The following is a 21,905-nucleotide window of genomic DNA, read 5'->3' as shown; positions in this document are numbered from 1 at the left end:
TCAACTTAAGTTACATTTTTCACGAATAAATAAGCTTCTTTGGGCAAACGCTCTCGTGTACTATATTACCTCATCTGAATAAGCCACCAGCATCGCAGGTAGAAGGAAAGAAAAGAGCGCAATATTTTTTTTTTTCCTTTTGTTCATATTTTAGAATGCATGGGTGACAATGGGTTAGCAAACTCAATTTTAAAGACTTGATGAACACTGGTAAATTATATATATATATATATATATATATATATATATATATATATATATATATATATATATATATATATATATATATATATATATACACATATACATATACATGTGTGTGTATGTATATTGGCTGAAGCCACTGGGAAAGTTCAAAATGAAACGACAGAGTGCCAAGTACTTTCGTGTATTTTTAACACATCTTCAGGGCACAAACTACTTGGCACTCTGTCGTTTCCTTTTGAACTTTCCCAGTGGCTTCAGTTAATCAACAAAATCACGTGCTTACTTTTGTGAATTCTATGTATATATACATATATATATGGTATGTACACACACATATATATATGTATCCATGTATACTGTATATATATATATATATATATATATATATATATATATATACATACATATATATATGTATATATACAGTACTTACTTATATACATATATAATCTTACCAACAAAAAAAAAGCAAAATATATAATCCTTTCCAACACCGGACACAACTCAGTTCAGCGTTACCACATTATCAAGCCAGCAACAACTTTCTTTAGCTGGAACCAGAGTTAATTTTGCTCAAATCAAGACAAACTCTCGCGTCCAGCGAGACCGAGAAAGAGTAATGTCTCTCGGAATTCCAAAGGGGAAAATTCTAAAGGTTTAATTGTTGCTGCGCGAAAAATCTGAAGCTTAGGTTGGCCTTTTTTTTTCTTTATTGCATTAGATAAACTTTTGATTACTGTTTTGCGTAGTTCATTAGGATCAAAAGTTTTTAAAACAATTTTGTTGTATATTCATGCACACACACGCACACACACTCATACAAATAAATACATGCGTGGAAATAAGAACTATATATATATATATATATATATATATATATATATATATATATATATATATACTGTATGTATATATATATATATATATATATATATATATACATATATATATATATATATATATATATATATATATATTATATATATATATATATATATATATATATTTATATATAATATATATATATATATATATATATATATATATATATATTTTATATATAATATATATATATACTGTATGTATATATACATACATATATATATATATATATATATATATATATATATATATATATATATATATATATATATATATATATATTTATATATATATATATATACGGATACCAAGGGCAGATGGAGAGGCACACACACACACACACACACACACACACACATATATATATATATATATATATATATATATATATATATATATATATATATATATATATATATATATATATATATATATATCTTTATAAAATAAATAAAGATAAAAATTTTAAAATATACATTTCTTAAATTATCTTAAAACAAACCTACCCTGTACATGGCTAAAGAGTGACTAAACAGAAAAAGGTAAAACCAGTCGAAAGCAAACAGAAGAGCAGAAAAATTACAAAATAAACAAAGGTGTTGAGAGGACGTCTGGGCATTTAACGAGGGAACGAGTGCTTTAACGAAAACAAACTCTAAAGTCGTAAGCTCGTCCTCGTGTGGGGCTGAGGCTATTATTTCAAAGTTTTTCATATCAATCTGCGTCTTGCAGATTGCAGAGTGATTTCTTATAATTTTATGCAGTGACGTCCCTTTTATATTGCAGCCTTGAAAATGCGATGTATTATTGCGAAACGCCGTCGGCCACAATAAAAGCTGTTGATTGTCCGTGTGCTCTCCCATATATATATATATATATATATATATATATATATATATATATATATATATATATATATATATATATATATATATATATGTACATATATACATATATATACATATATATATATATATATATATATATATATATATATATATATATATATATACAGATATATGAAATGTGTATGTATGTGTGTGTATAATATATATATATATATATATATATATATATATATATATATATATATATATATATATATATATATATATATATATATATATATATATATATATATATACACACATATATATTCCAAAATACATATTTCTGCAAGAGGTTTTCCCCACTCAGGACAACTTTCCTCTGCTCTTTTCACATTCAAATTCTCTCTCGCTACCTGATCATAATTTAAATTGCGGAAAAACATCCTGAGGAAAAACTTCCTAGTCACAGACGTACGTATGAATCATGAAGTCAGAAATACTTATAAAAGCGAAGAGAAAACGCACAAATTTTTTCTCGTGTCCTTTTTCTTATCAGTTTTTGTAAGAAGATCAAAAATACTATTATTCGAGAATAAGTTACACTGGAAAATACCATTAACAGCATCTTTTGAATGTTCAGTAATCTGAGCAACGTTCATAATTAATCATATACATCAAGCTAAGTTATATTATTTATAACGTCAAAGGACGGCTTCATAAATAATTTTTTTTATTATGAACCATTTTTCATTGGTACGACAAATTCAGTTAGGGTTCTGACGTGGCAAACTGTCAGCACATACAACAAGGAACAAACGCATCAAGAATGGTGTACATGAGATTTCTTGCAGCTTATTCAAATTTCAGTGTTTGTTCCTATCCGAAAACTGCTCAGTGATGACGCGAACATACCTTATGGATGTGCTTATTCAGTGACGTGTTGTTGCCCTAGAGTTTCTAAATGATCAGAAAATGAAATATTCACCGCCGGAAAGCCCACTGAACTGTGATTGCATACGACGAAAACAAATATTATTTACAATTAAATAATAGCTGGATTGTATAAAGCAAGTCTTTTGCATTCAAAGTGGAGTTCGTGTTTTGTGAATAAAATAGGATATGCGTGATAACTAAATGAGAAACTCAAAGAATTACAGGAAAATACTGCTCGGCATTTAGACAACAAATACATACAATAAATAATGTATAAGGTTTACTTTTGTTAAATTATTTGTCATGCTTGGTTTTTGGCGTATCATTCACGAACATCAATCAGTTCAAGGCTTTTCGAAAGAAGAGAGAGAAAGAGAGAAGTGGAGTATATGTGTAAAAGCTGAATATAAGGACGCAAGGACACACTTGGTATATTATCAGCAATAAGTCACCAAACTGCACGTGACAAATATATACGTAGACAACCACATGAAAGGTGAAAATTAAAGACCAGGTACCAAGCGCTTTCGTGTATTGCGTACTCTTCTTCGGGGTACAAAGTAAAATAAATAAATAGAGACATAAACAAGAAAACTTCACAAAACAAACACATACAAAAAAGTTATTGCTTTTGGCAATACTACCTAAATGAATTTTTTATAAGTTAATCCGTTTGAAAAAAAGCAAAATTGAAGACATTTAGTACAGTTGCTGTCATACGAATGCATTCATTGACTGGCTTCCTGTCCTTGAGTCTGTATCATCTTACTCATGAATGATAAATATTTGCATTTCGCAGCTTTACTTCTAAGGCTCGCTAAAGACGTACCTTCAATTGTTTTTCAAAAGCGAAAGAAGTTTTTTTTTTGACATTGTACAGCACACGTCCCAAAGTACCAGAGATATAAGCTATAGATAATCATGTATTCCAAATACATTCTTCAGCTGAAGTAAAAGTGAATATCTATTTGGATGACATATTCATCAAACGGTTATAAAACTAGTATGTTTTTTTCGACCTCAACTTCCAAACTAAAGCCACCAGCATGGAATTCCAACTCCGGATTCCCTCTTAAGAGATGGTGGGAAAGAAAAGTCATTTCAGTCATTCGAACGTATCATATGAGATATCGTCTTGGAGACACTTTCAAAAAAAAAAATAGAAAATAAAAAGTTTCGTACGACCGCACTTTATTGCCTATTTTATTAATTTTTAGATGAAAGGAAACTAGTATCGGTTTCACATTTTCCAATTTTCCTGAGGCAGAAGTTACAGGCGAAAGATTATTAGCAGAGGTGCTGAAATCGTTGAGGTGATGTGCTGAAGTGTGGTTCACTTAATACCACAGGAATTCCTAAGAGATTCAGTTGTATATTGGATTCTAGCTTTCGTTTTCTGTGTACATGTATGTATTCATATGTACACACACACACATATATAAATATATATATACACGTATATATAGAAATGTATATATACATATACATACATACATACATACATACATACATACATACATACATACATACATACATACATATATATATATATATATATATATATATATATATATATATATATATATATATATATATATATATATATATGTGTGTGTGTGTGTGTTGTTTGTTTTTGTGTAAACATATCCTCTCAAACTTTCGCCTTTTCCGTAGATGGAGTTAACGCCTCTGAAATTCAGCAAGCTTTTTAAGGGTGAAGTTGCTACCCCCTTCCCCCACCCCGCCCTGCCCTTTGGATAATCAGCGAGCATGTGTATGCCTTCACTAACCGAAATATCTAATAATAAGCTATAATTTCTTCTACGAGTGACAACGGGCTTCATTGGCAATGCACATCTTCCTACGTATTTTAAGGTCGTGAGAAATTCACCGCTAACTTATCTAAAATAGTATAGGATAATATTCACAATCCAAAGATAACATTACATTACAATTTTTTTTTTTTTTACTTTTTATTGAAAGGCTTAAACCTCCATTATATACAATTACAATATTTACAATATGGTTACAGTACACATCAACACAGTATACATAGGCATTTCTTTAGAGAAGCATAATCCCTCTAAACTGACAATTTACACATTTTGCCTTGGTTGCTGGCTACTCAAAGACAGTAATTAATATACTCTTTTGTGAACATTCTATTTATTCTTTCTTTGCAATTATTTTTTAATAGCCACCCATCATAATCGAATTTGCCCTTTACAAAAGCATCTGTTTCCTCCTTCGTATAACGTTTCTCTTTACTGACCCTACAGTTAATGCAGTGGCACCATTATGATCCTTCTTTGTCCTACTATTGAAACTGAACATTAATGTATTCAAAAAATTGTCCCTGTATTCACATTACTATTAGAATAAAAATCAAACAGACTTTTGGAACAGCGTGTTGTATTTTTCCCTAAGAATCTAACGTTTTCTTCCGAACGATCTAACAAGCTATTCGTTGTCACTAAGAACAGCTCCTTCAAGCAGTATACTCTTCATCATTTCTTACCTTTTAACGAACTATTTTTCGGAAGGATGGACCCCTTGTGTACTGTTGAGGTCAGTCTAAAGTAGAGTTCGTGTATTAGAAGCCAACCGAATTGAGTAACGGAGAAAAAACGGTGGACATATAGGAGTAAGTGATTTCTGTACGATGTTATAACTTATTTGTGTTTTTCTTTATAACGTGTTGTGTGTTTGAATGATCCACTTGAATATTTTTTGGGAAGGTAAGATTTTTTTATACTTTGCCTGTCTATGCCTATTTATGTCTATCTGTACAGACAGACAGGCAGACTCTAGCTTCTAGCTAAAACCCGTTAAAGCTAATAACCTTTTGCAAAATTTAAAATGACCATAAGTGGCTGAGAAAACTATCCTGTGACTCAGAATATTTTCCGTGTGATTCTATTACAAAATACCTACCTTTGCGTCTGCTGATCATGAAATATTTACCTGTTCATTTTTTGACAGTCGACTTCATTTTATGGGGCGCCCGTGAGTAACATTGCTTTGTCCCAGACCTATGTTTTAAGTGTTTGTAAAACCATCCTAGAATTTCAATATAAAATCCCATTTTTTTGCCATATGATGTTCGATGAATATTTCAAAGTTCAGATGTCAAATCACTAATGATTAACGTAGGCCTCAAAGGACCCAATTATTTGGTAAGGATAAAACCAGACCCTAAAAGTGCGGTGTCTAATTTTGATTGTTGTGGTTGTGGGGGCGACACCACAAACACTTAAAATTATCTCCTTCCTTTGAAGACCATAATTACAGAATTCTTCAATCCGTTGTATATATTTGAAAAATTTACACTCTTTACCCAAGTTTAACTCTCCCGACCTTGAAATTACACAGTGACGCGTACCCTCATAATCTGGAATGCGTGTTCTCGATTAGTATTAATTCTAATTAAAGCCGTTATTAGTGGTTAATAACGTTATTTATAATCTCATTTCCTTGCTTTCTAATAGGTATTAAAAAATCTCTGAGCAAGTGTACCCGAAAATGGAACAGCAACCTCCGGTTAGCCGCCCTCTCTCACGAACGCTGTCTTTCAGTCCTTCGAACTCCTGCCGAGTCCCTAAGACTCCTTGCTCCTCCCGCTCGTGGTCCTCGGCATCCTCGTCCTCCTACTCATCCTATTCATCCTACGCCACTTACCCGTCCACCTATCGGCCTCTCATCCCCCGGCCATTACTCGGAGGCCAATCCTTCAGATGCCGTCGAAAGCTCTTCGATTCCTTCAGAGAGATCCTTCCTCCTCCTCCTCCTCCTGCCCCTGCTCCTCCTGCCCCCATGCAAAGCTCGCCGAAGGATGGCCCGAGAATTAGGTCGAGGGACAACGCTTGCAAGGCGCAGACTTCCTTTTTCCTCGAAGGACTCCCATACCGGCGGGTCGAGAGGCCGCAGTTTAGAATCTTTAGAGACCTAGGGTCAGGACAGTTTCCTGAGAATGTTGAACGGCAGTAAGTTTGGATAGTGGTTCTCTTATTATTATTATTATATTATTATTATTATTATTATTATTATTATTATTATTATTATTATTATTATATTATTATTGTTGGTGAATAAATCCAGTGGTATAAATGTAAATATATATTAAAAGCATATATATTCACATTTATACCAGTGTGGATTTCTTCACCATTGTAGTGACTCGTGCTGTTGTTGTTATTATTATTATTATTATTATTATTATTATTATTATTATTATTATTATTATTATTATTATTATTATTTTAAGTGAAGAAATCTACAGTGGCATAAATGTTCATATGTGTATTAGAAGTATATATATTCACATTTATACCAGTGTGCATTTCTTCACCATTGTAGTGACTCAGCTGTTATTATTATTATTATTATTATTATTATTATTATTATTATTATTATTATTATTATTATGCATTTGTTGTATGACTCTCAAATGCCGTCCTTAAATAATTATTGTTCATCACTTCATTAAAAGACTGTTTGGAGAATTAGTAAACAGTAAAGGTTTAGGGGACAAACTCGTAATATCCTCTTATCATCATCATATGATGAAGTACATCTTTTTTTTTTATCTGAACGCTTCATAGTTATGACCACAAATAAATTTTCAAATAAGATTCTCCTCTTTAGATGAAAATAACTACATCCACCTGCCATTGGTACTCATTGTAAAAAAAACGCAGCAGTTCTTTGCATGATTCTTTAATTCAAAACACCGTTACCACTTATATTCGTAAATTGTGTATGAATCACCCAGTCTAACCAGTCTTACGACGCACTAAAATGTTGACTCATCTCTCCAGGCGTCATTCCTTCCAACAACCATTGCCATATTCTGATCTGGATTACCTGCTCATCAAACGCAAAACTTCGGTAACACCTTCGAAGTTGTCGGAAGTTGAAAACCAACTTCCGAGTGGCACTCCCAGTGGCACTCCGACGAAATCAGACGAGGAACACTCCAATCCTTCGGTCATTGTAAACGACGTGAAAAAACGGCAGTGCGAAGACGAATGTGACACTCTGGAGTTCAGACCAATCAGAATATGACGTGATTATAAGGTTTCGGAAATGTCTGATGAAGTTCCTCTCATGTCCTCTTTGTGTTTTGGTTCTTTAACTTAATGGAAATGCATGATATATCTGGGGATCTTGTTTTATTTTTTGATAATGTAGTTTGCCAGGCCTGTATATCATACAAAGATAATTTTTCAGTCTTTTCTTACGTTTAAAATTTCAGCCCGTACAGTTGTGCGGCCAAATACACATTATTTACATTATTTAACTTACTGACTCTGCAATATTTAACTTACTGACTCTGCAATATTTAACTTACTGACTCTGCAATTTTTTAACGTCGAGAACAGATGTCATTAGATTCAATTTTTACCCATTTGTTACAGTAAATGAAACTCCCATCGTTTAATAAACAGTGACTACAAGGAAATTAATTCACTAGGTCGGTGTAAACTATATGGTGACCATACTTTAATCAAATCAATACACAAACAAGTAAAAAATGCGCCAAAGTTTCTTCGGCGCAATCGAGTTTTCTGTACAGCCACTACAGCGTATAATCAAGGCCACCGAAATAGATCTATCTTTTGGTGGTCTCGGTATAATGCTGTATGAGCCGCGGCCCACGAAACTTTAACCACGGTCCGGTGGTGGCCTATCCTATATAGTTGCTAGAAGCATGATTATGGCTCACTGTAACCTTAAATAAAATAAAAACTATTGAGGCTAGAGAGCTGCAGTTTGGTGTGTTTGATGATTGGAGGGTGGATGATCAACATACCGACCTACAGCCCTCTAGCCTCAGTACTTTAACTTAAGATCTGAGGGCGGGCAGAAAAAAAGTGCGGACGGACAAACGAAGCCGGCACTATAGTTTCCTTTTACAGAAAACTAAAACTTTTGCAATTGTCAGTCAAAATACTCAGCGAAGTGTAGAATGACTTAAATATAACACAAAATGGACATTAGTGTCCTCTAGGTGTAACAAATGAGTTTATATATAGGCCTAGAGCAAAATTGTAAAGAAGCACGCATTCAAAAAGTTAAACTACCTAAACTGAACAGTTAAGTTCAAAAATTAAACCGCTTGGTTCAAAAATGGTTTATAAGAATGATGCGAGAAGAATAATTACAATAGTAAATGAAAGCCGTAAAAGGCGTACAAAGCGTTAAATACGGTAAAGGAGATGAAATGAAAATATTACGCTGTACAGGACTCCTCTTGAATGAGCAGTCGGCAAAATGGCCGTTGGCCTCGGTGTAAATAATCGTGAGTTGAACTTCTGTAGAAGAAAAAACAACAACAGCGCAGTTAAGGTGAACTGCGAATAGTCCATTAGGATGTGGTAACTCAACTCTTATGAAATTAATATAATCTGAAGCGAAACAGAGACAATTAAGTGTTATAAATGATGTAAAAGAAAGCTTCTTGTTAACTTAGTAGCGAGCAGATTGACCCTCTATCTCCAGGGGCCTGCACGACCGGAGTTCTTGATTGAAATCGATTCTTCTTCTTCTTAACCTGCCAATTTAACGCATCTCGACGCTCATAAAAATATAAATAAAGTTTGAAGAAGTCTCGTTTTGTTGATGGACTTTGCTCTGCAATTGGGTACAGTTGTTGCGAGTTACTAAACTTGTCTTTGTAATTACTTCAGTCGAGGATCAATACGTTTAAGTGTTGGGTGAAACATTTGGATGTAGGACTAACTACCAGTGTATTTGTAGGTGGGTCACGTATTTGCGGGAACGGAAGCCAGTCTCTCTCTCTCTCTCTCTCTCTCTCTCTCTCTCTCTCTCTCTCTCTCTCTCTCTCTCTCTCTCTCTCTCTCTCATCTGGAGCAAATATTATGGGTTTTGTATGTCAAAAATTCAAAATTATATCAGTAAATTGTATTATGTTTACAAGATTTTTCAGTTTTCTGTAAAAGAAAACTATTGTGCCGGCATTGTCAGTCCGTCCGCACTTTTTCTGTGCGACCTCAGATCTTAAAAATACTGAGGCTAGAGGGCTGCAAATTGGTATGTTGATCATCCGCCTTCCAATCATCAAACATATCAAATTGCAGCCCTCTAGCCTCAGTAGTTTTAATTTTATTTAAGGTTAAATTTAGACAAAATCAAGCGTCTGTTAACGATCTAGGCCATCAAAAGACAGATCTATTTTCGGTGGCCTTGATTCTACGTTGTATAGAAAACTCGATTGCGCCGAAAAAACCTCGGCGCATTTTTTACTAGTATATCTTTTAAAGTGATAAAATTTATAGATGCTATTGTAAATTTTTAACGTACAACAATTTAATCACGACAGTCTGAATTTCTGAGCATTATAGGCTTTATCAGTTCCTCATACCAATCCCCGTAGACCCATTTACTACAAAACAAATGTGGATAGGTTATATCTCACAAAGCGCAATACAGCCACACTAAGCTTACCCGTAAATCAATAATGACCTGTATTTTCATGATATCTGCTTTTAAACTTTATATATAAACGCCTGATGAAAAGTTATGTAGTACATACCAAGGCCAAGAGAGACAAGGTCTACCCAATTGGGTGGAGTCGCCTCCCACCTGGGGTAATTACGTAGGCGATGACGTATCTAGGAGGTACCTGCTCATTACGGCAATTCACCTGCTGACGCAATAAGGAGGTATACAAGCTCCGCCTACCTGGGCGATTTGGGGTTGGGGGGGGAAGTAAGCAGACCTTTTTCTGTAGGCCTTGGTACATACAATAATCTGCTAATTTCCTTGTGAACCCGAGCATACCGTGTTTCATAAATAACGGTGTCCTTTGAAAGTAACTTTGCAAATTGAGTCATGAGGAGTTTAGTCCAAGACCGTTACGGGAACTTCGAGAGCATGACAACGTTGATAACTTGAGGAAAATGCTACTGCCGAAGGTCTACTTTACCAAAATCCATTGCCTAGAAAATGAGATTTGAAAAATAATACGTTATGGAAATACTGCAAGATTTCACTAGCCAAGTAAATTTATTTTATGCAACGCTACCCCCGTTAAGGGTAGTGCTATCAGTGCACCTCACGTGGTGTACTGTAGGCATTACTTAAGGTTCTTTGCAGCGACCTCTTTCATTCCTTTCACTGTACCACCGTTCATATTCTCTTTCTTCCATCTGACTTTCCACCCTCTCTAACAATTGCTTCACAGTCCAACTGCGAGGTTTTCCTCCTGTTACACCTTTCTAACCTTTTTTACTGTCAGTTTTCCTTTCAGCGTTGAATGACCTCATAGGTCCCAGCGCTTGGCCTTTGCCCTAAACTCAATATTCCATCCCAACAATTATATCTAAGTAAATATATGGAAGAGGACTGAATAAATGCTGTGCAAAAGTAAGGAAATAGTGAACTGTGAGCGAAATGATCTAAGCGAATGATCCACGCGCGAAAGTGAAACAGCATCTCTCATTATATTAATGCCACCGGGCCATTTCGAGCGCAGTTTCAATGGATTTCCAATGCAGGCAGAATAATGCGGCCTCAGTCTCGACACCCTGTTTTCGCTTCCGATCTGACTCGATTTAAAAGGACAACAACGGAGGCGAGATATTATTCTTCGTCCATTTCTTGATTACACATCATTTCCAGGCAGTACCAGGGAATTACAAAAGTCGAAGGTATGGTTATTACGAAGTTTACATCTGTGTTCTTTGGTGAATATTTTATTTTTCTAATCGAAGCAGACCAGACCTCAGGTAATTCTTAGCATCTTTGCCCTTGGGCTTTTATTGCTGCATTGAAATTGCATGTTCATGTTTTGTAAACATAAGCATTTTAGTACAGTAAGAGACAAAAAGGGGAATTTAACGCTAGGTTCATTCTCTCGGTGATATATTAAAACTGGATGTTCATGTTTTTATAAACATGATTATTTTACAATAAAGACAAGAAAGGGAATTTAACGCTAGGTTCTTTCTCTCGGTGTTTACCATGATAAAATCAGCGAAATTTAAAATTCCTTCAAACAGGCAGAAGAATTTAGTTTATAAGATTAATAAAGAATGAATAAGACAGCAAGATAAAACCGAACTAGTTAAAAACAAATACAGTGTTTTGTAGCAACTGCTTGTGTGATATCCGCGATTACATAAGGAAATGCCCTCCAAGGTAAAAGCGAAAAAATCTTTTATTCATTGTAAAAAAAAAATAAAAAAAAGAAACTTGTGCCTAGCGTAAAGTATAATGTAAATTATCAGGCCGAAGCTGGGGGGAGGAAAAAAAACCTCACACGCCGTAAAGAACGTTCCATAAAAATGGAATTTCGTTTCCGTATAATGGCATGCAGCCCTTGCCCCCTTGTCGTTGGCACCTTTCAACAGCGCCATCTGTTGGAGAACCTTCAACCAACAACAAAGGAAGAAGAAGAATGGAGATGGAAAGCCTTTTACCGTTTACTTTTTTTTTTTTTTTCTCCCTCTCTCCTCGCTTTTCGTCAGAGCGTTCCTGGAATTCGTATTTGCTGGGGTACTGTTTTACTTTTTATGCGAAGGTATTTGGTGAAATGGTTTCGGAAGTACTGATTTGCATTGGAAAATGTTTACTTTTATGGGCATTTCTAATAGATTTGGTCGCCGAAGCGTTTTCATTTTACTTCTGGTTTTAATTTCAAGAAATTTATGGCAGACTATGTATCCAGTTTGCGATTATTTTTTCCATTTACAATTTTTACTTTAATTTCAAGAAATTGATGGCAAACTATACATCCAGTTCACGATTATTTTTCCCCATTTACAATTTTTACTTTAATTTCAGGAAATGTATAGCAGGTTATTTTTTCCTTGTTTATTGTCGAGTATTTCTCAGACGTGTTACAAAACGTCAGAATGGCATGCCATATTTAAGGTTAGAAAACTTAGTAGAAGAGATCTGTAGACAGGATGCTATGCCCATGAATGTTGCAAAGAGTCCAGAGGGCAATTAATCCCCTCAAAAAAAAACCTGGAAGGTCATTATTATTTTGATTTTAATTTTTCGACGATGATGATGTCATATTAAAATTAATATTCTGCTATCTTCAAGGGTGGTCTTTATAGTAGAAATTTTTTAGATAAATTTGTTCCACTTGAGAACTTATCTATATTGTCAGAAACACCACTAATAACTATGATTTTTAGTTACTTGGTAATTCTTAATTTTTTGGATAATTAAACCTCTAGATAAACACATCATTAAGGGGTCATTAATCATACGACCTGGAATATTCAAATGAAGTTTCCGGATAAGGAAGGATAGAAAATAACGAGGTCCTGCTTGTGGCAATTTGGGATAATTAGGTTAACGGTTAATGACAGGAGCACAACGGGGTGCATGATGTACATTGGCTTAGTTCATTTTCATGTACATGTAACCGAACACGTATTGGCATTTATAATGGGAAATGATTCCATGGTTAATGAAGGGATAACAATTATCGTGCAAATAATAGTAAAACTGATTTTAGAAATATTTAGATAATTTATGAAGTGTGCATCAGCAAATGTTTATCAAGACAAATAGATAGCATAGCGAAAGGCTGTTATATTGGTAATGAACAGTGCATGTATACATTCACATAAATATATTTCTAGTATTCTCATCTCGATCACCATCACTTTTAAGGCACTTCGTTCACCATCCCATCGCGTCACCATCATCGCGATTCCGACCGAGAGTGAAGAGAATTTAGACATCAAGACCAAATCCCCCGTAGGCGGGAAGTGCCGTCAGTGCACCTCATGCAGTGCACTGTAGGCATTACTTCAGGTTCTTTGCAGCGTGCCTTCAACCCCTAGCTGCAACCCCCTTCGTTCCTATAGTTACTGTACCTCCTTTCATATTCTTTCTTCCATCTTTGCACCCTATCCTAACAATTGATTCATAATGCAACTGCGAGGTTTTCAACCCTTCTCCTGTCAATATCCGTTTCAGAGCTGAATGACCTCATAGGTCCCAGTGCTTGGCCTTTGGCCTGAATTCTATATTCAATTCAACTCACCAAGACCAAATAGGTACGAAACCCTCTTTAGCTGACCTTGACCTTTTCCTCATCCAGGAAGCGTTCCTCCCAGCCCTTGCCGTGCATCGATACCAATGTCTAGAAGGACGTGCCTTGATCAAGGACGCAAGAGATGAAGTCACTCTTGACACACTAACATGATTTTCTCGTGATTCAAACCCTCCCTTCCTTATTTTCCCTTACGCAGGCAGAATCCGTGGAGGAAGGCTGGGAGATGCATGCATATGAGATGAGATTGTCAATAAGCAATAGGCCTTTGAGGGAAAAGATATTGTCCCAGTTATCTCAAATTCCTACTATTTTGTTGACACGTTCAATGACTTGTACACTGTTCTTAGTTGACCTAGATGGCTGCTGTGTGTGTGTATATATACATACATTATATACATATATATATAATATATATATATAGATAGATAGATAGATAGATAGACAGATATAAACTAGCACTCGTGTGTGTGTGTGCTTGTGTATGTGTACGTGCGTAGATACATTAAGAGAGAAGTAAGTCTCTCTCTCTCTCTCTCTCTCTCTCTCTCTCTCTCTCTCTCTCTCTCTCTCTCTCTCTCTCTCTCCGTATAAGTGATGCGCATTTTGGGCCAATTACGAATCCCTTTGAAGTTTCAAAAAAGATTAATGATTTGAAGCAGGATCGCTTTTCATAGAATTTTGGAATAATCAGATTTGAGACCCATAATCAACCTGTCTTTTCAAAGAGGGTTTACGGGGGGGGAAAAAGATAAAAAAAAAAAAAAGAGAGAGAGAGAGAGAATAGCTTCAATGCTTCAATTTGTTCATCTCTACCTGCAGACTCTGAGAATTTTGTCAGAAAATTTACATTTTTTCTACACGAAAACGCCCTTATAAAGCCAGGGAACAAAAGAATTGATTATTATTATTATTATTATTATTATTATTATTATTATTATTATTATTATTATTATTATTATTATTATTCAGAAGATGACCCCTATTCACATGAAACAAGCCCACAGGGGCCATTGACTTGAAATTCAAGCTTCCAAGGCCCCCCTGTGGGCTTGTTCCATATGTTCCATGGGATTCATCTTCTGTATAATAATAATAATAATAATAATAATAATAATAATAATAATAATAATAAAAAGGAACAGACAAAATTAACTTTGAGCTGTTTTTGTCCAAAGATAAACATCAAGCAGAGGTTAACTGATTAACAGTTATCGAGTCTCAGAGCGGCTTCCTTAGTGGATGTCAGTCTAGTGACGTAATACCCTATTATTTGCATCACCTTTCCATTATACCCTGCTGTCACTAATTGACACTATTATAACCCTAATTTTGGTGATTACGAGCACTTTCCTTTTGGAAAAATCTGGCGTCATGAAAAAACATGATTATGGTAATCCACTCTGACGTTCAACAATTCAGATTTTTTTGTGGCAAAGTTTTTTTTATTTTTTCTTAAGACCTATTCACTGCCATTCATCGTTCGGTTTATCTGACGCTTCTTCATTAGTCTTCGTTAGTCAGCTTTTATTTTTTCATTTTCCCATTTTTGTCAGTGTAGTCTCGTGTGTCAGTCATCTGTGTCAGCAACTTACCGCTGAATTTAGTCTAATCGTAAAGTACTGAATTCATCGCTTTGTCTGACTCGTTCCTGATCAGCGCCTCCCAAAAAACCTGTCATTTTTTCAGGATCCATATAAAGGATTATGTAAATGTTGCAATATTTTATCGCAGCCTGTGTCACCTGGCCCGTGATATTGCTTCTAAATGGATGAGCTTGCTACAAAAGCTGTAGGCCTCTACCCGTACCGTTGCTTTGAAAAACGATATTTTTAGACTCCTTTTATGTTCAGTGTTGGTGGTGGTGCTTTTGTGATTCAGAGTTTCATTTTGTATTGCTCAGTGTTCTTATTCTCGCTAGTCTCCTGATTTTGACTTTGAATAGTTTTGAAAGTGCCCCATAGACAGCTTCAAATCAGAACTGTTATGCGTAATGAAAGTTCCGAAGTGCCAGCTAGGTCGCTGCATCGTTCCCCCAACACTTTACACTCACACAGACACACACACACACACACACACACACACATACAAAGCAAAAAATTCAATGAAACCTTTACCCCTGGTTCACCAATGACTACCAAAAGGATTAATTTCAAAATTTTGGCCAACATACAGAGTTAGCTTGTAGGACCACTCTGCTGAAAAGATTTGTATTTATCCAGTATTTTAACAAACAGTAAGTCTGATATCCCTTTGTTCTTTTGTCTTGAGTAACTTTGGGAATACAGTTTTAAAACCATCAGCTTTAAGAATTAATATCTAATCCCCGAGAGGATAAGTTTGCTTCGTCTCATTGACGATATTGGAAATATTTTCCGTTCTGTGTATATATACGGATTTTTCTCGCTGTTACTGGTCTCTGCATTTGTGCATGTTTCAGTCAATACAAGGCTAATAATTTAATTATAATTATATGTAATTATCAGGTCTCATGAACATTGTGGCTAAACTAGGGTTATTATTGTCCGTCTTCCAACAGTCACAAATACCGTATCAAAGCCGAAATTATTTATTACATTAATCATGCCACCAACCTATAAATTTTAAATAAACTCCTTTGTTCTAGTTCTTAAAATTCAAATCCGTTAAGATTTCTCCTTAGCGACTGACGAATGATGAGGAATCCTACGAATTAAAACAATAACATTCTGGTAATTCATCCTCTCATCAACAGCACGTCGCTGCTGCACTCTCGCACCAGAACTTGAAATAAAGCGAACAGCCGAGACAGATATGCCCCGAAGGGTGGTACTGCCGTCAGTGCACCTCATGCGATGCACTGTAGGCATTGCTTAAGGTTCTTTGCATGCCTTCGACCCCTAGCTGCAACCCCTTTCTTTCCTTTTACTGTACCTCCTTTCACATTCTCTTTCTTCCATCTTACATCCCACCCTCTCCTGACAATTGATTCATAATGCAACTGCGAGGTTTTTCCTCATGTTACACCTTTCAAACCTTTAATACTGTCAATTTCCGTTTCAGCGCTGAACGACCTCGCAGGTCGCAGCGCTTGGCCTTTGGCCTAAATTCTATATTCAGATTAGTTCAGAGACAGATATGTGGCCTTGGCTCGCGGGAGAGGAAAATAAAGTGTGTCACTGAACAGATTTATGATGGCTTCGTGCGTCCATTACCTCAGCCATAGAGAAGCTATGGACGCCGTTCAAAATAAGGTCGTTTATCAACACACATTCCGTTCTGAGATGATTCTCATGTCGGCGGGGAAGACTTTTTGCTGGAATGATTTCTTTATTTTTTGGAGAGTCGATGACAAAGCGTCTGATATGTATAGGTGTATGTGGTACGTAAGAAGCTTGCACGTAAATGATAAACTATACACAGTATTTATGCGGAAATTTGAAATAAATGCATGCATACACTTACTATATATAAATTTATATGTATATATATATACACATATGTTTGTGTGTATATATATATTATACACATATATTCATATATATATGTGTGTATACATAAATATATACATATATGTGTGTGTATGATCTATATAAATGCATAACTTTGTTCTCATACCTCAATATATGTAGCGGTACATTTTTATTGCTTTGCTAATGAGACAGAATTAAATCTATGTCACGGACATGACAAGTAAATTTCGCGTAAAACCAAAACTCAAGATTTCCTTGACCTATGCAGGGGTGATCTGTTATCGATAACCATTTTAGAGTTCTGGAGAGAGAGAGAGAGAGAGAGAGAGAGAAAAATCATATAGATATAAAAGAAATGAACCTTGGCTATAAACTTTGTACTTGCTCTTAGCATAAAGTTATGACAAGTAATAGCATCGTTATGTAAAGGACAGAACAGTATGAACTTAATTAGCAAAACAGATTAAATTGACATTAACTAATACCGTGATCACATTCTTGAGCGATATTTTTTCTGCTCCTTTTCTTTCGTTCTCAACAGATGCCTAGAGCACGAGTTTTTTTTGCTTTTTATTAAGGCGAATTTCATTTGCCGTCTTAATCATCAGTTGTTCAAGACTTTCAATTTCTGATTTTTCATTGACCCTAAAGCTTTTGATATAGGCAACATGACTTCGTAATGAAAATGGGGTAAGTTCGTTCTCAAGTTGCCATAAAATATCAATTGTGAAATTAAATCAGCCATATAGACCTGCTGAAAAATCGGCATATTTATTATTGCAAACAAACAGACACATTATTCTGTATAGAAAATCACTGCCAAAAAAGATTACACCTGAGTCCTCCTGGAAGAACGAAAACAATAAGGGAAAAAAATGCGCCGAAGTTTCTTTGGCGCAATCGGGTTTTCTGTACAGCCATCGAAAATAGATCTGTCTTTCGGTGATCTCGGTATAATGTTGTATGAGCCGTGGTCCGTTAAACTTTAACCACGGCCCGGCGGTGGCCTATCATATATCGTTGCCAGAAGCACGATTATGGCTAACTTTAACCTGAAATAAAATAAAAAAAAAAACTACTGAGGCTAGAGGGCTGCAATTTAGTATGTTAGATGGTTGGAGGGTGGATGATCAACATACCAATTTGCAGCCCTCTAGCCTCAGTAGATTTTAAGATCTGAGGACGAACAGAAAAAGTGCGGTCGGACAGACAAAGCCGGCACAAAAGTTTTCTTTTACAGAACACTGAAAGCAACAGGAACCTCCGAATGGATAATGCTCACACACAGCGTCCAAAGTAGGAATCATTTTCACCTTCTTTTCCTCTTGTTTTCGTATCTCTGCAGTTGCAAAACTTCCACCTCTATATATTATTTTCGACGTGTTTTTTCTTCTTTCTCCCGTTCTTTATTTCTCTTTCCTGGAGACGCGCTGTTGTCAACAAATTTCCCTCTGAGATTTCCTGGGGCTGGATCCTAAACATAGCGTGACTGGAAGAGATCCTCTCATCCCAACAGAAACCTTAGAAGAAAAAACTCATATCTTGTTGACTTCCCTCTCGTGATTCTTTGCCATATGGGCGGACGTATATCTGAAAAATATTTGTCTTTTGTTGGTGCACTGAACGTTCCTCGGTCCTCATGCAGTGACGTCATGCTTGCGTCAGTCTAGACTGCTTTAATCTTTATCTCGCGCTGGTCGGTAAGCTCTGAGTATGCCATAATATAAATCATATTCTATTGCCTGAACAACAAGTACATTAAGAGTAGTTACTTCAGTGCAAAATCCCCCGTAGTTGGGTAGTGCCGTCAGTGCAACTCATGCGGTCTCTGTAGGCATTACTTAAGGTTTCTTTGGAGAGTGCCTTCAGCCCCTAGCTGCAACCCCTTTCGTTCCTTTTACTTTACCTCCTTTCATATTCTTTTTCTTCCATCTTACTTCCCACCCTCTCTTAACAATAGATTCGTAGTGCAACTGCGAGGTTTTCCTCCTCTTACACCTTTATAACCTTTTATTGTCAATTTCCGTTTCAGCGTTGAATGACTTCATTGGTCCCAGTGCTTGGCCTTTGACCTAAATTCTATATATAATTCAATTCAATTCAATGCAAAATTTGATCGTCTCCATAGGATAAATTATTTTTTTTGGAAACACTACATCTTTAACAGTCCGCCGTGGAAAATAAGATACTAATATTTCCAGTTATATTTGTTCGAATTTATACATTTTAATATCAACTTCAACTCCCTTTTTTATATCATCTCATTTATCATTAACTTAGTTATGGTATGAATCGACTGATGAATTCAGAAGTTGAAGTTCGGTGCACAAGACCTCTCTCTCTCTCTCTCTCTCTCTCTCTCTCTCTCTGTGTGTGTGTGTGTGTGTTGATCAGCTCAGTGGTCTGGTTAAACTAAGGTATACTTAACTTAACTCTCTCTCTCTCTCTCTCTCTCTCTCTCTCTCTCTCTCTCTCTCTCCCCTGGTTATTTTTGCTCTGTAAATTTCTTCATTCTTCTGTTACCCTGAAAGCTGCTGAAAATCTGATATTTAAGCCTTTTCATAATAGCTAATTAGACTCTGCGCGTTCATTCCCCACAAGTAATGTGCATTCAGGAAGCAATTAGGCCATTTTTTTTTCTCATATGAGTATTTTAATTTCAAGAACTTGTTTAGAAGTAAATAATAATAATAATAATAATAGGAACACTAGGCACGATCCCAAGATCCCTGAAAAGGAACCTGGAAAAACTAGATGCCGAAGTAGCTCCAGGACTCATGCAGAGGAGCGTGCTACCAGAAACAGCGCACATAGTGAGAAAAGTGATGGACTCCTAAGGAGGCAGGATGCAACCCGTAACCCCACACTATAAAAACCACCCAGTCGAATAGGATGACTGTGATAGACTCCCAAAAAAAATAATAAATAATAATAATGATAAGAATCCTATTTCCGAAGCACTTCATATCATTCCATTTTCATTCTAAATAAGAGGAAAATAGGTCTGGCATCAAATTTCCACTAAAAACAGGATTGAATTTACCATCGTACAGTGACGTCACTTTTTTTTGTCGTGTTATGAAATTCCTAATAAAAACTCGCCGTTGGAGTACCTCGAGGGTCAGCTCAGCTAACATCGCCTTTTTTACAGAATTCCCTCATAGAAAATTCATTAGACTGGAAAACTTTTCTGATACCGGAGTTATTGAGTATGGTCAGAGAGAAGGGGATGTTTGGTGTGCATGTAAAAAATTTTCACTTGCTTTTTCAAACACCAGGATTCGTAGAATTTATTATATGCATATCTCAGAGTTGTTTTTCTTTTAAAACTACCTATTTTAGAGCACAGTTTTCTGTAAATGAAAGCTAATCATTACAGGTAAACTGGGTTTTCATCATACAATAATGAATAGATGGAGAAATGACTAAAATACTTGCAGGAAATTATCAACCCTCTCTCTCTCTCTCTCTCTCTCTCTCTCTCTCTCTCTCTCTCCATTTTGCATTGATAAATGTTATTTAATATTTTCTCATTGCCAATCAGGTACAATTGTATGTCTCTGTATATACACTAAAACCATATGCCTAGCTACGTATGCACATATATTCATAAAGACTGACAGAGATTAAAATTAATGTCACACAGCCTTTTTACAAAGTTAAATTAGTCAGTCAAGCAAAGGATATCCCTTTCGCATCATATGAAATTATGGATATATACAACTACTCAGAGACTGGCTTGACCAGTGTGGTTTAGACTCTCGACAACATAAGTGCCTGCAGGTAAAACTACCCCCAATAGCTGTGACCTGACAGTGATATGAGCTACCACTGACTAAAATTTCCTCCTTTGACTCACTTGAAGTAAATTTCTAATCCTTCCCGTAGGGGGTAGTGCCGTCAGTGCAACTCATGTGGTGCACTGTAGGCATTACTTAAGGTTCTTTGCAGCGTGCCTTCGGCCCATGGCTGCAACCCCTTTCGTTCCTTTTACTGTACCTCCTTTCATTTTCTCTTTCTTCCATCTTACTTTCCAGCTTCTCATAACAATTGATTCATAGTGCAGTTGCGAGGTTTTCCTTCTGTTACACCTTTCAAACCTTTTCCTGTCAATTTCCGTTTCAGCGCTGAATGACCCCTTACGTCCCAGTGCTTGGCCTTTGGCCTAAATTCTAAATTCAATATCCAGCGCATAGTATAATCCAAATATAAATCAGTATTGATGCCGTTTGATTCAGATACTTATTTAGAATTCATTGTAGTGCCTTCCCTCTTACCGTTCGTCCGTTCTGCTCATTTTTCAGGGTTCCAGTTTACGTCACCAGTTTTCCTAACTCTGACCTCTCGACCAGGACCTGAGGTCTTTCTTGGTAGCGTTGTTGATGCTGATTCACGTAAGTAGAAGAGAGGCTGTTACATTGCTTTCATTGCAATATCTCTTGTCATTTTTTTTTTCTTACTTATTTTTTCGAATTTTGTTCTGTTATCATCTTGAATTTCATAAAATTTTTACTCTGTTATGCTGTGCTTCCTATGTCATCTTTTGGCCTACTTTTTCACGGG

At 35.7% G+C, this 21,905-nt stretch overlaps 1 protein-coding gene across 3 annotated transcripts in view; it reads left to right on the top strand.

The window, feature by feature from the left end:
- The window catches only part of LOC136846687 (uncharacterized), a 118,885-nt gene extending 110,872 nt beyond the window's left edge, over positions 1-8,013 (top strand). The window contains exons 1-3 of one of the 3 annotated variants that reach the window (XM_067117747.1): positions 5,337-5,496; positions 6,341-6,835; positions 7,670-8,013. In XM_067117747.1, the coding sequence (XP_066973848.1) occupies positions 6,375-6,835; positions 7,670-7,916 (708 nt within the window). In that variant the 5' untranslated portion in view covers positions 5,337-5,496; positions 6,341-6,374 and the 3' untranslated portion in view covers positions 7,917-8,013. Of the gene's footprint in view, positions 1-5,336; positions 5,497-6,340; positions 6,836-7,669 lie in introns of those variants that run through there. The other 2 variants (XM_067117763.1, XM_067117755.1) reach the window with 2 other exon arrangements.
- Positions 8,014-21,905: the final 13,892 nt, after the last annotated feature.

Source organism: Macrobrachium rosenbergii, chromosome 2 (genome assembly GCF_040412425.1).
Source record: "Macrobrachium rosenbergii isolate ZJJX-2024 chromosome 2, ASM4041242v1, whole genome shotgun sequence".
In the NCBI taxonomy this organism is placed as follows: Eukaryota; Metazoa; Arthropoda; class Malacostraca; order Decapoda; family Palaemonidae; genus Macrobrachium; species Macrobrachium rosenbergii.
This window is presented reverse-complemented; position numbering and strand designations above follow the sequence as displayed.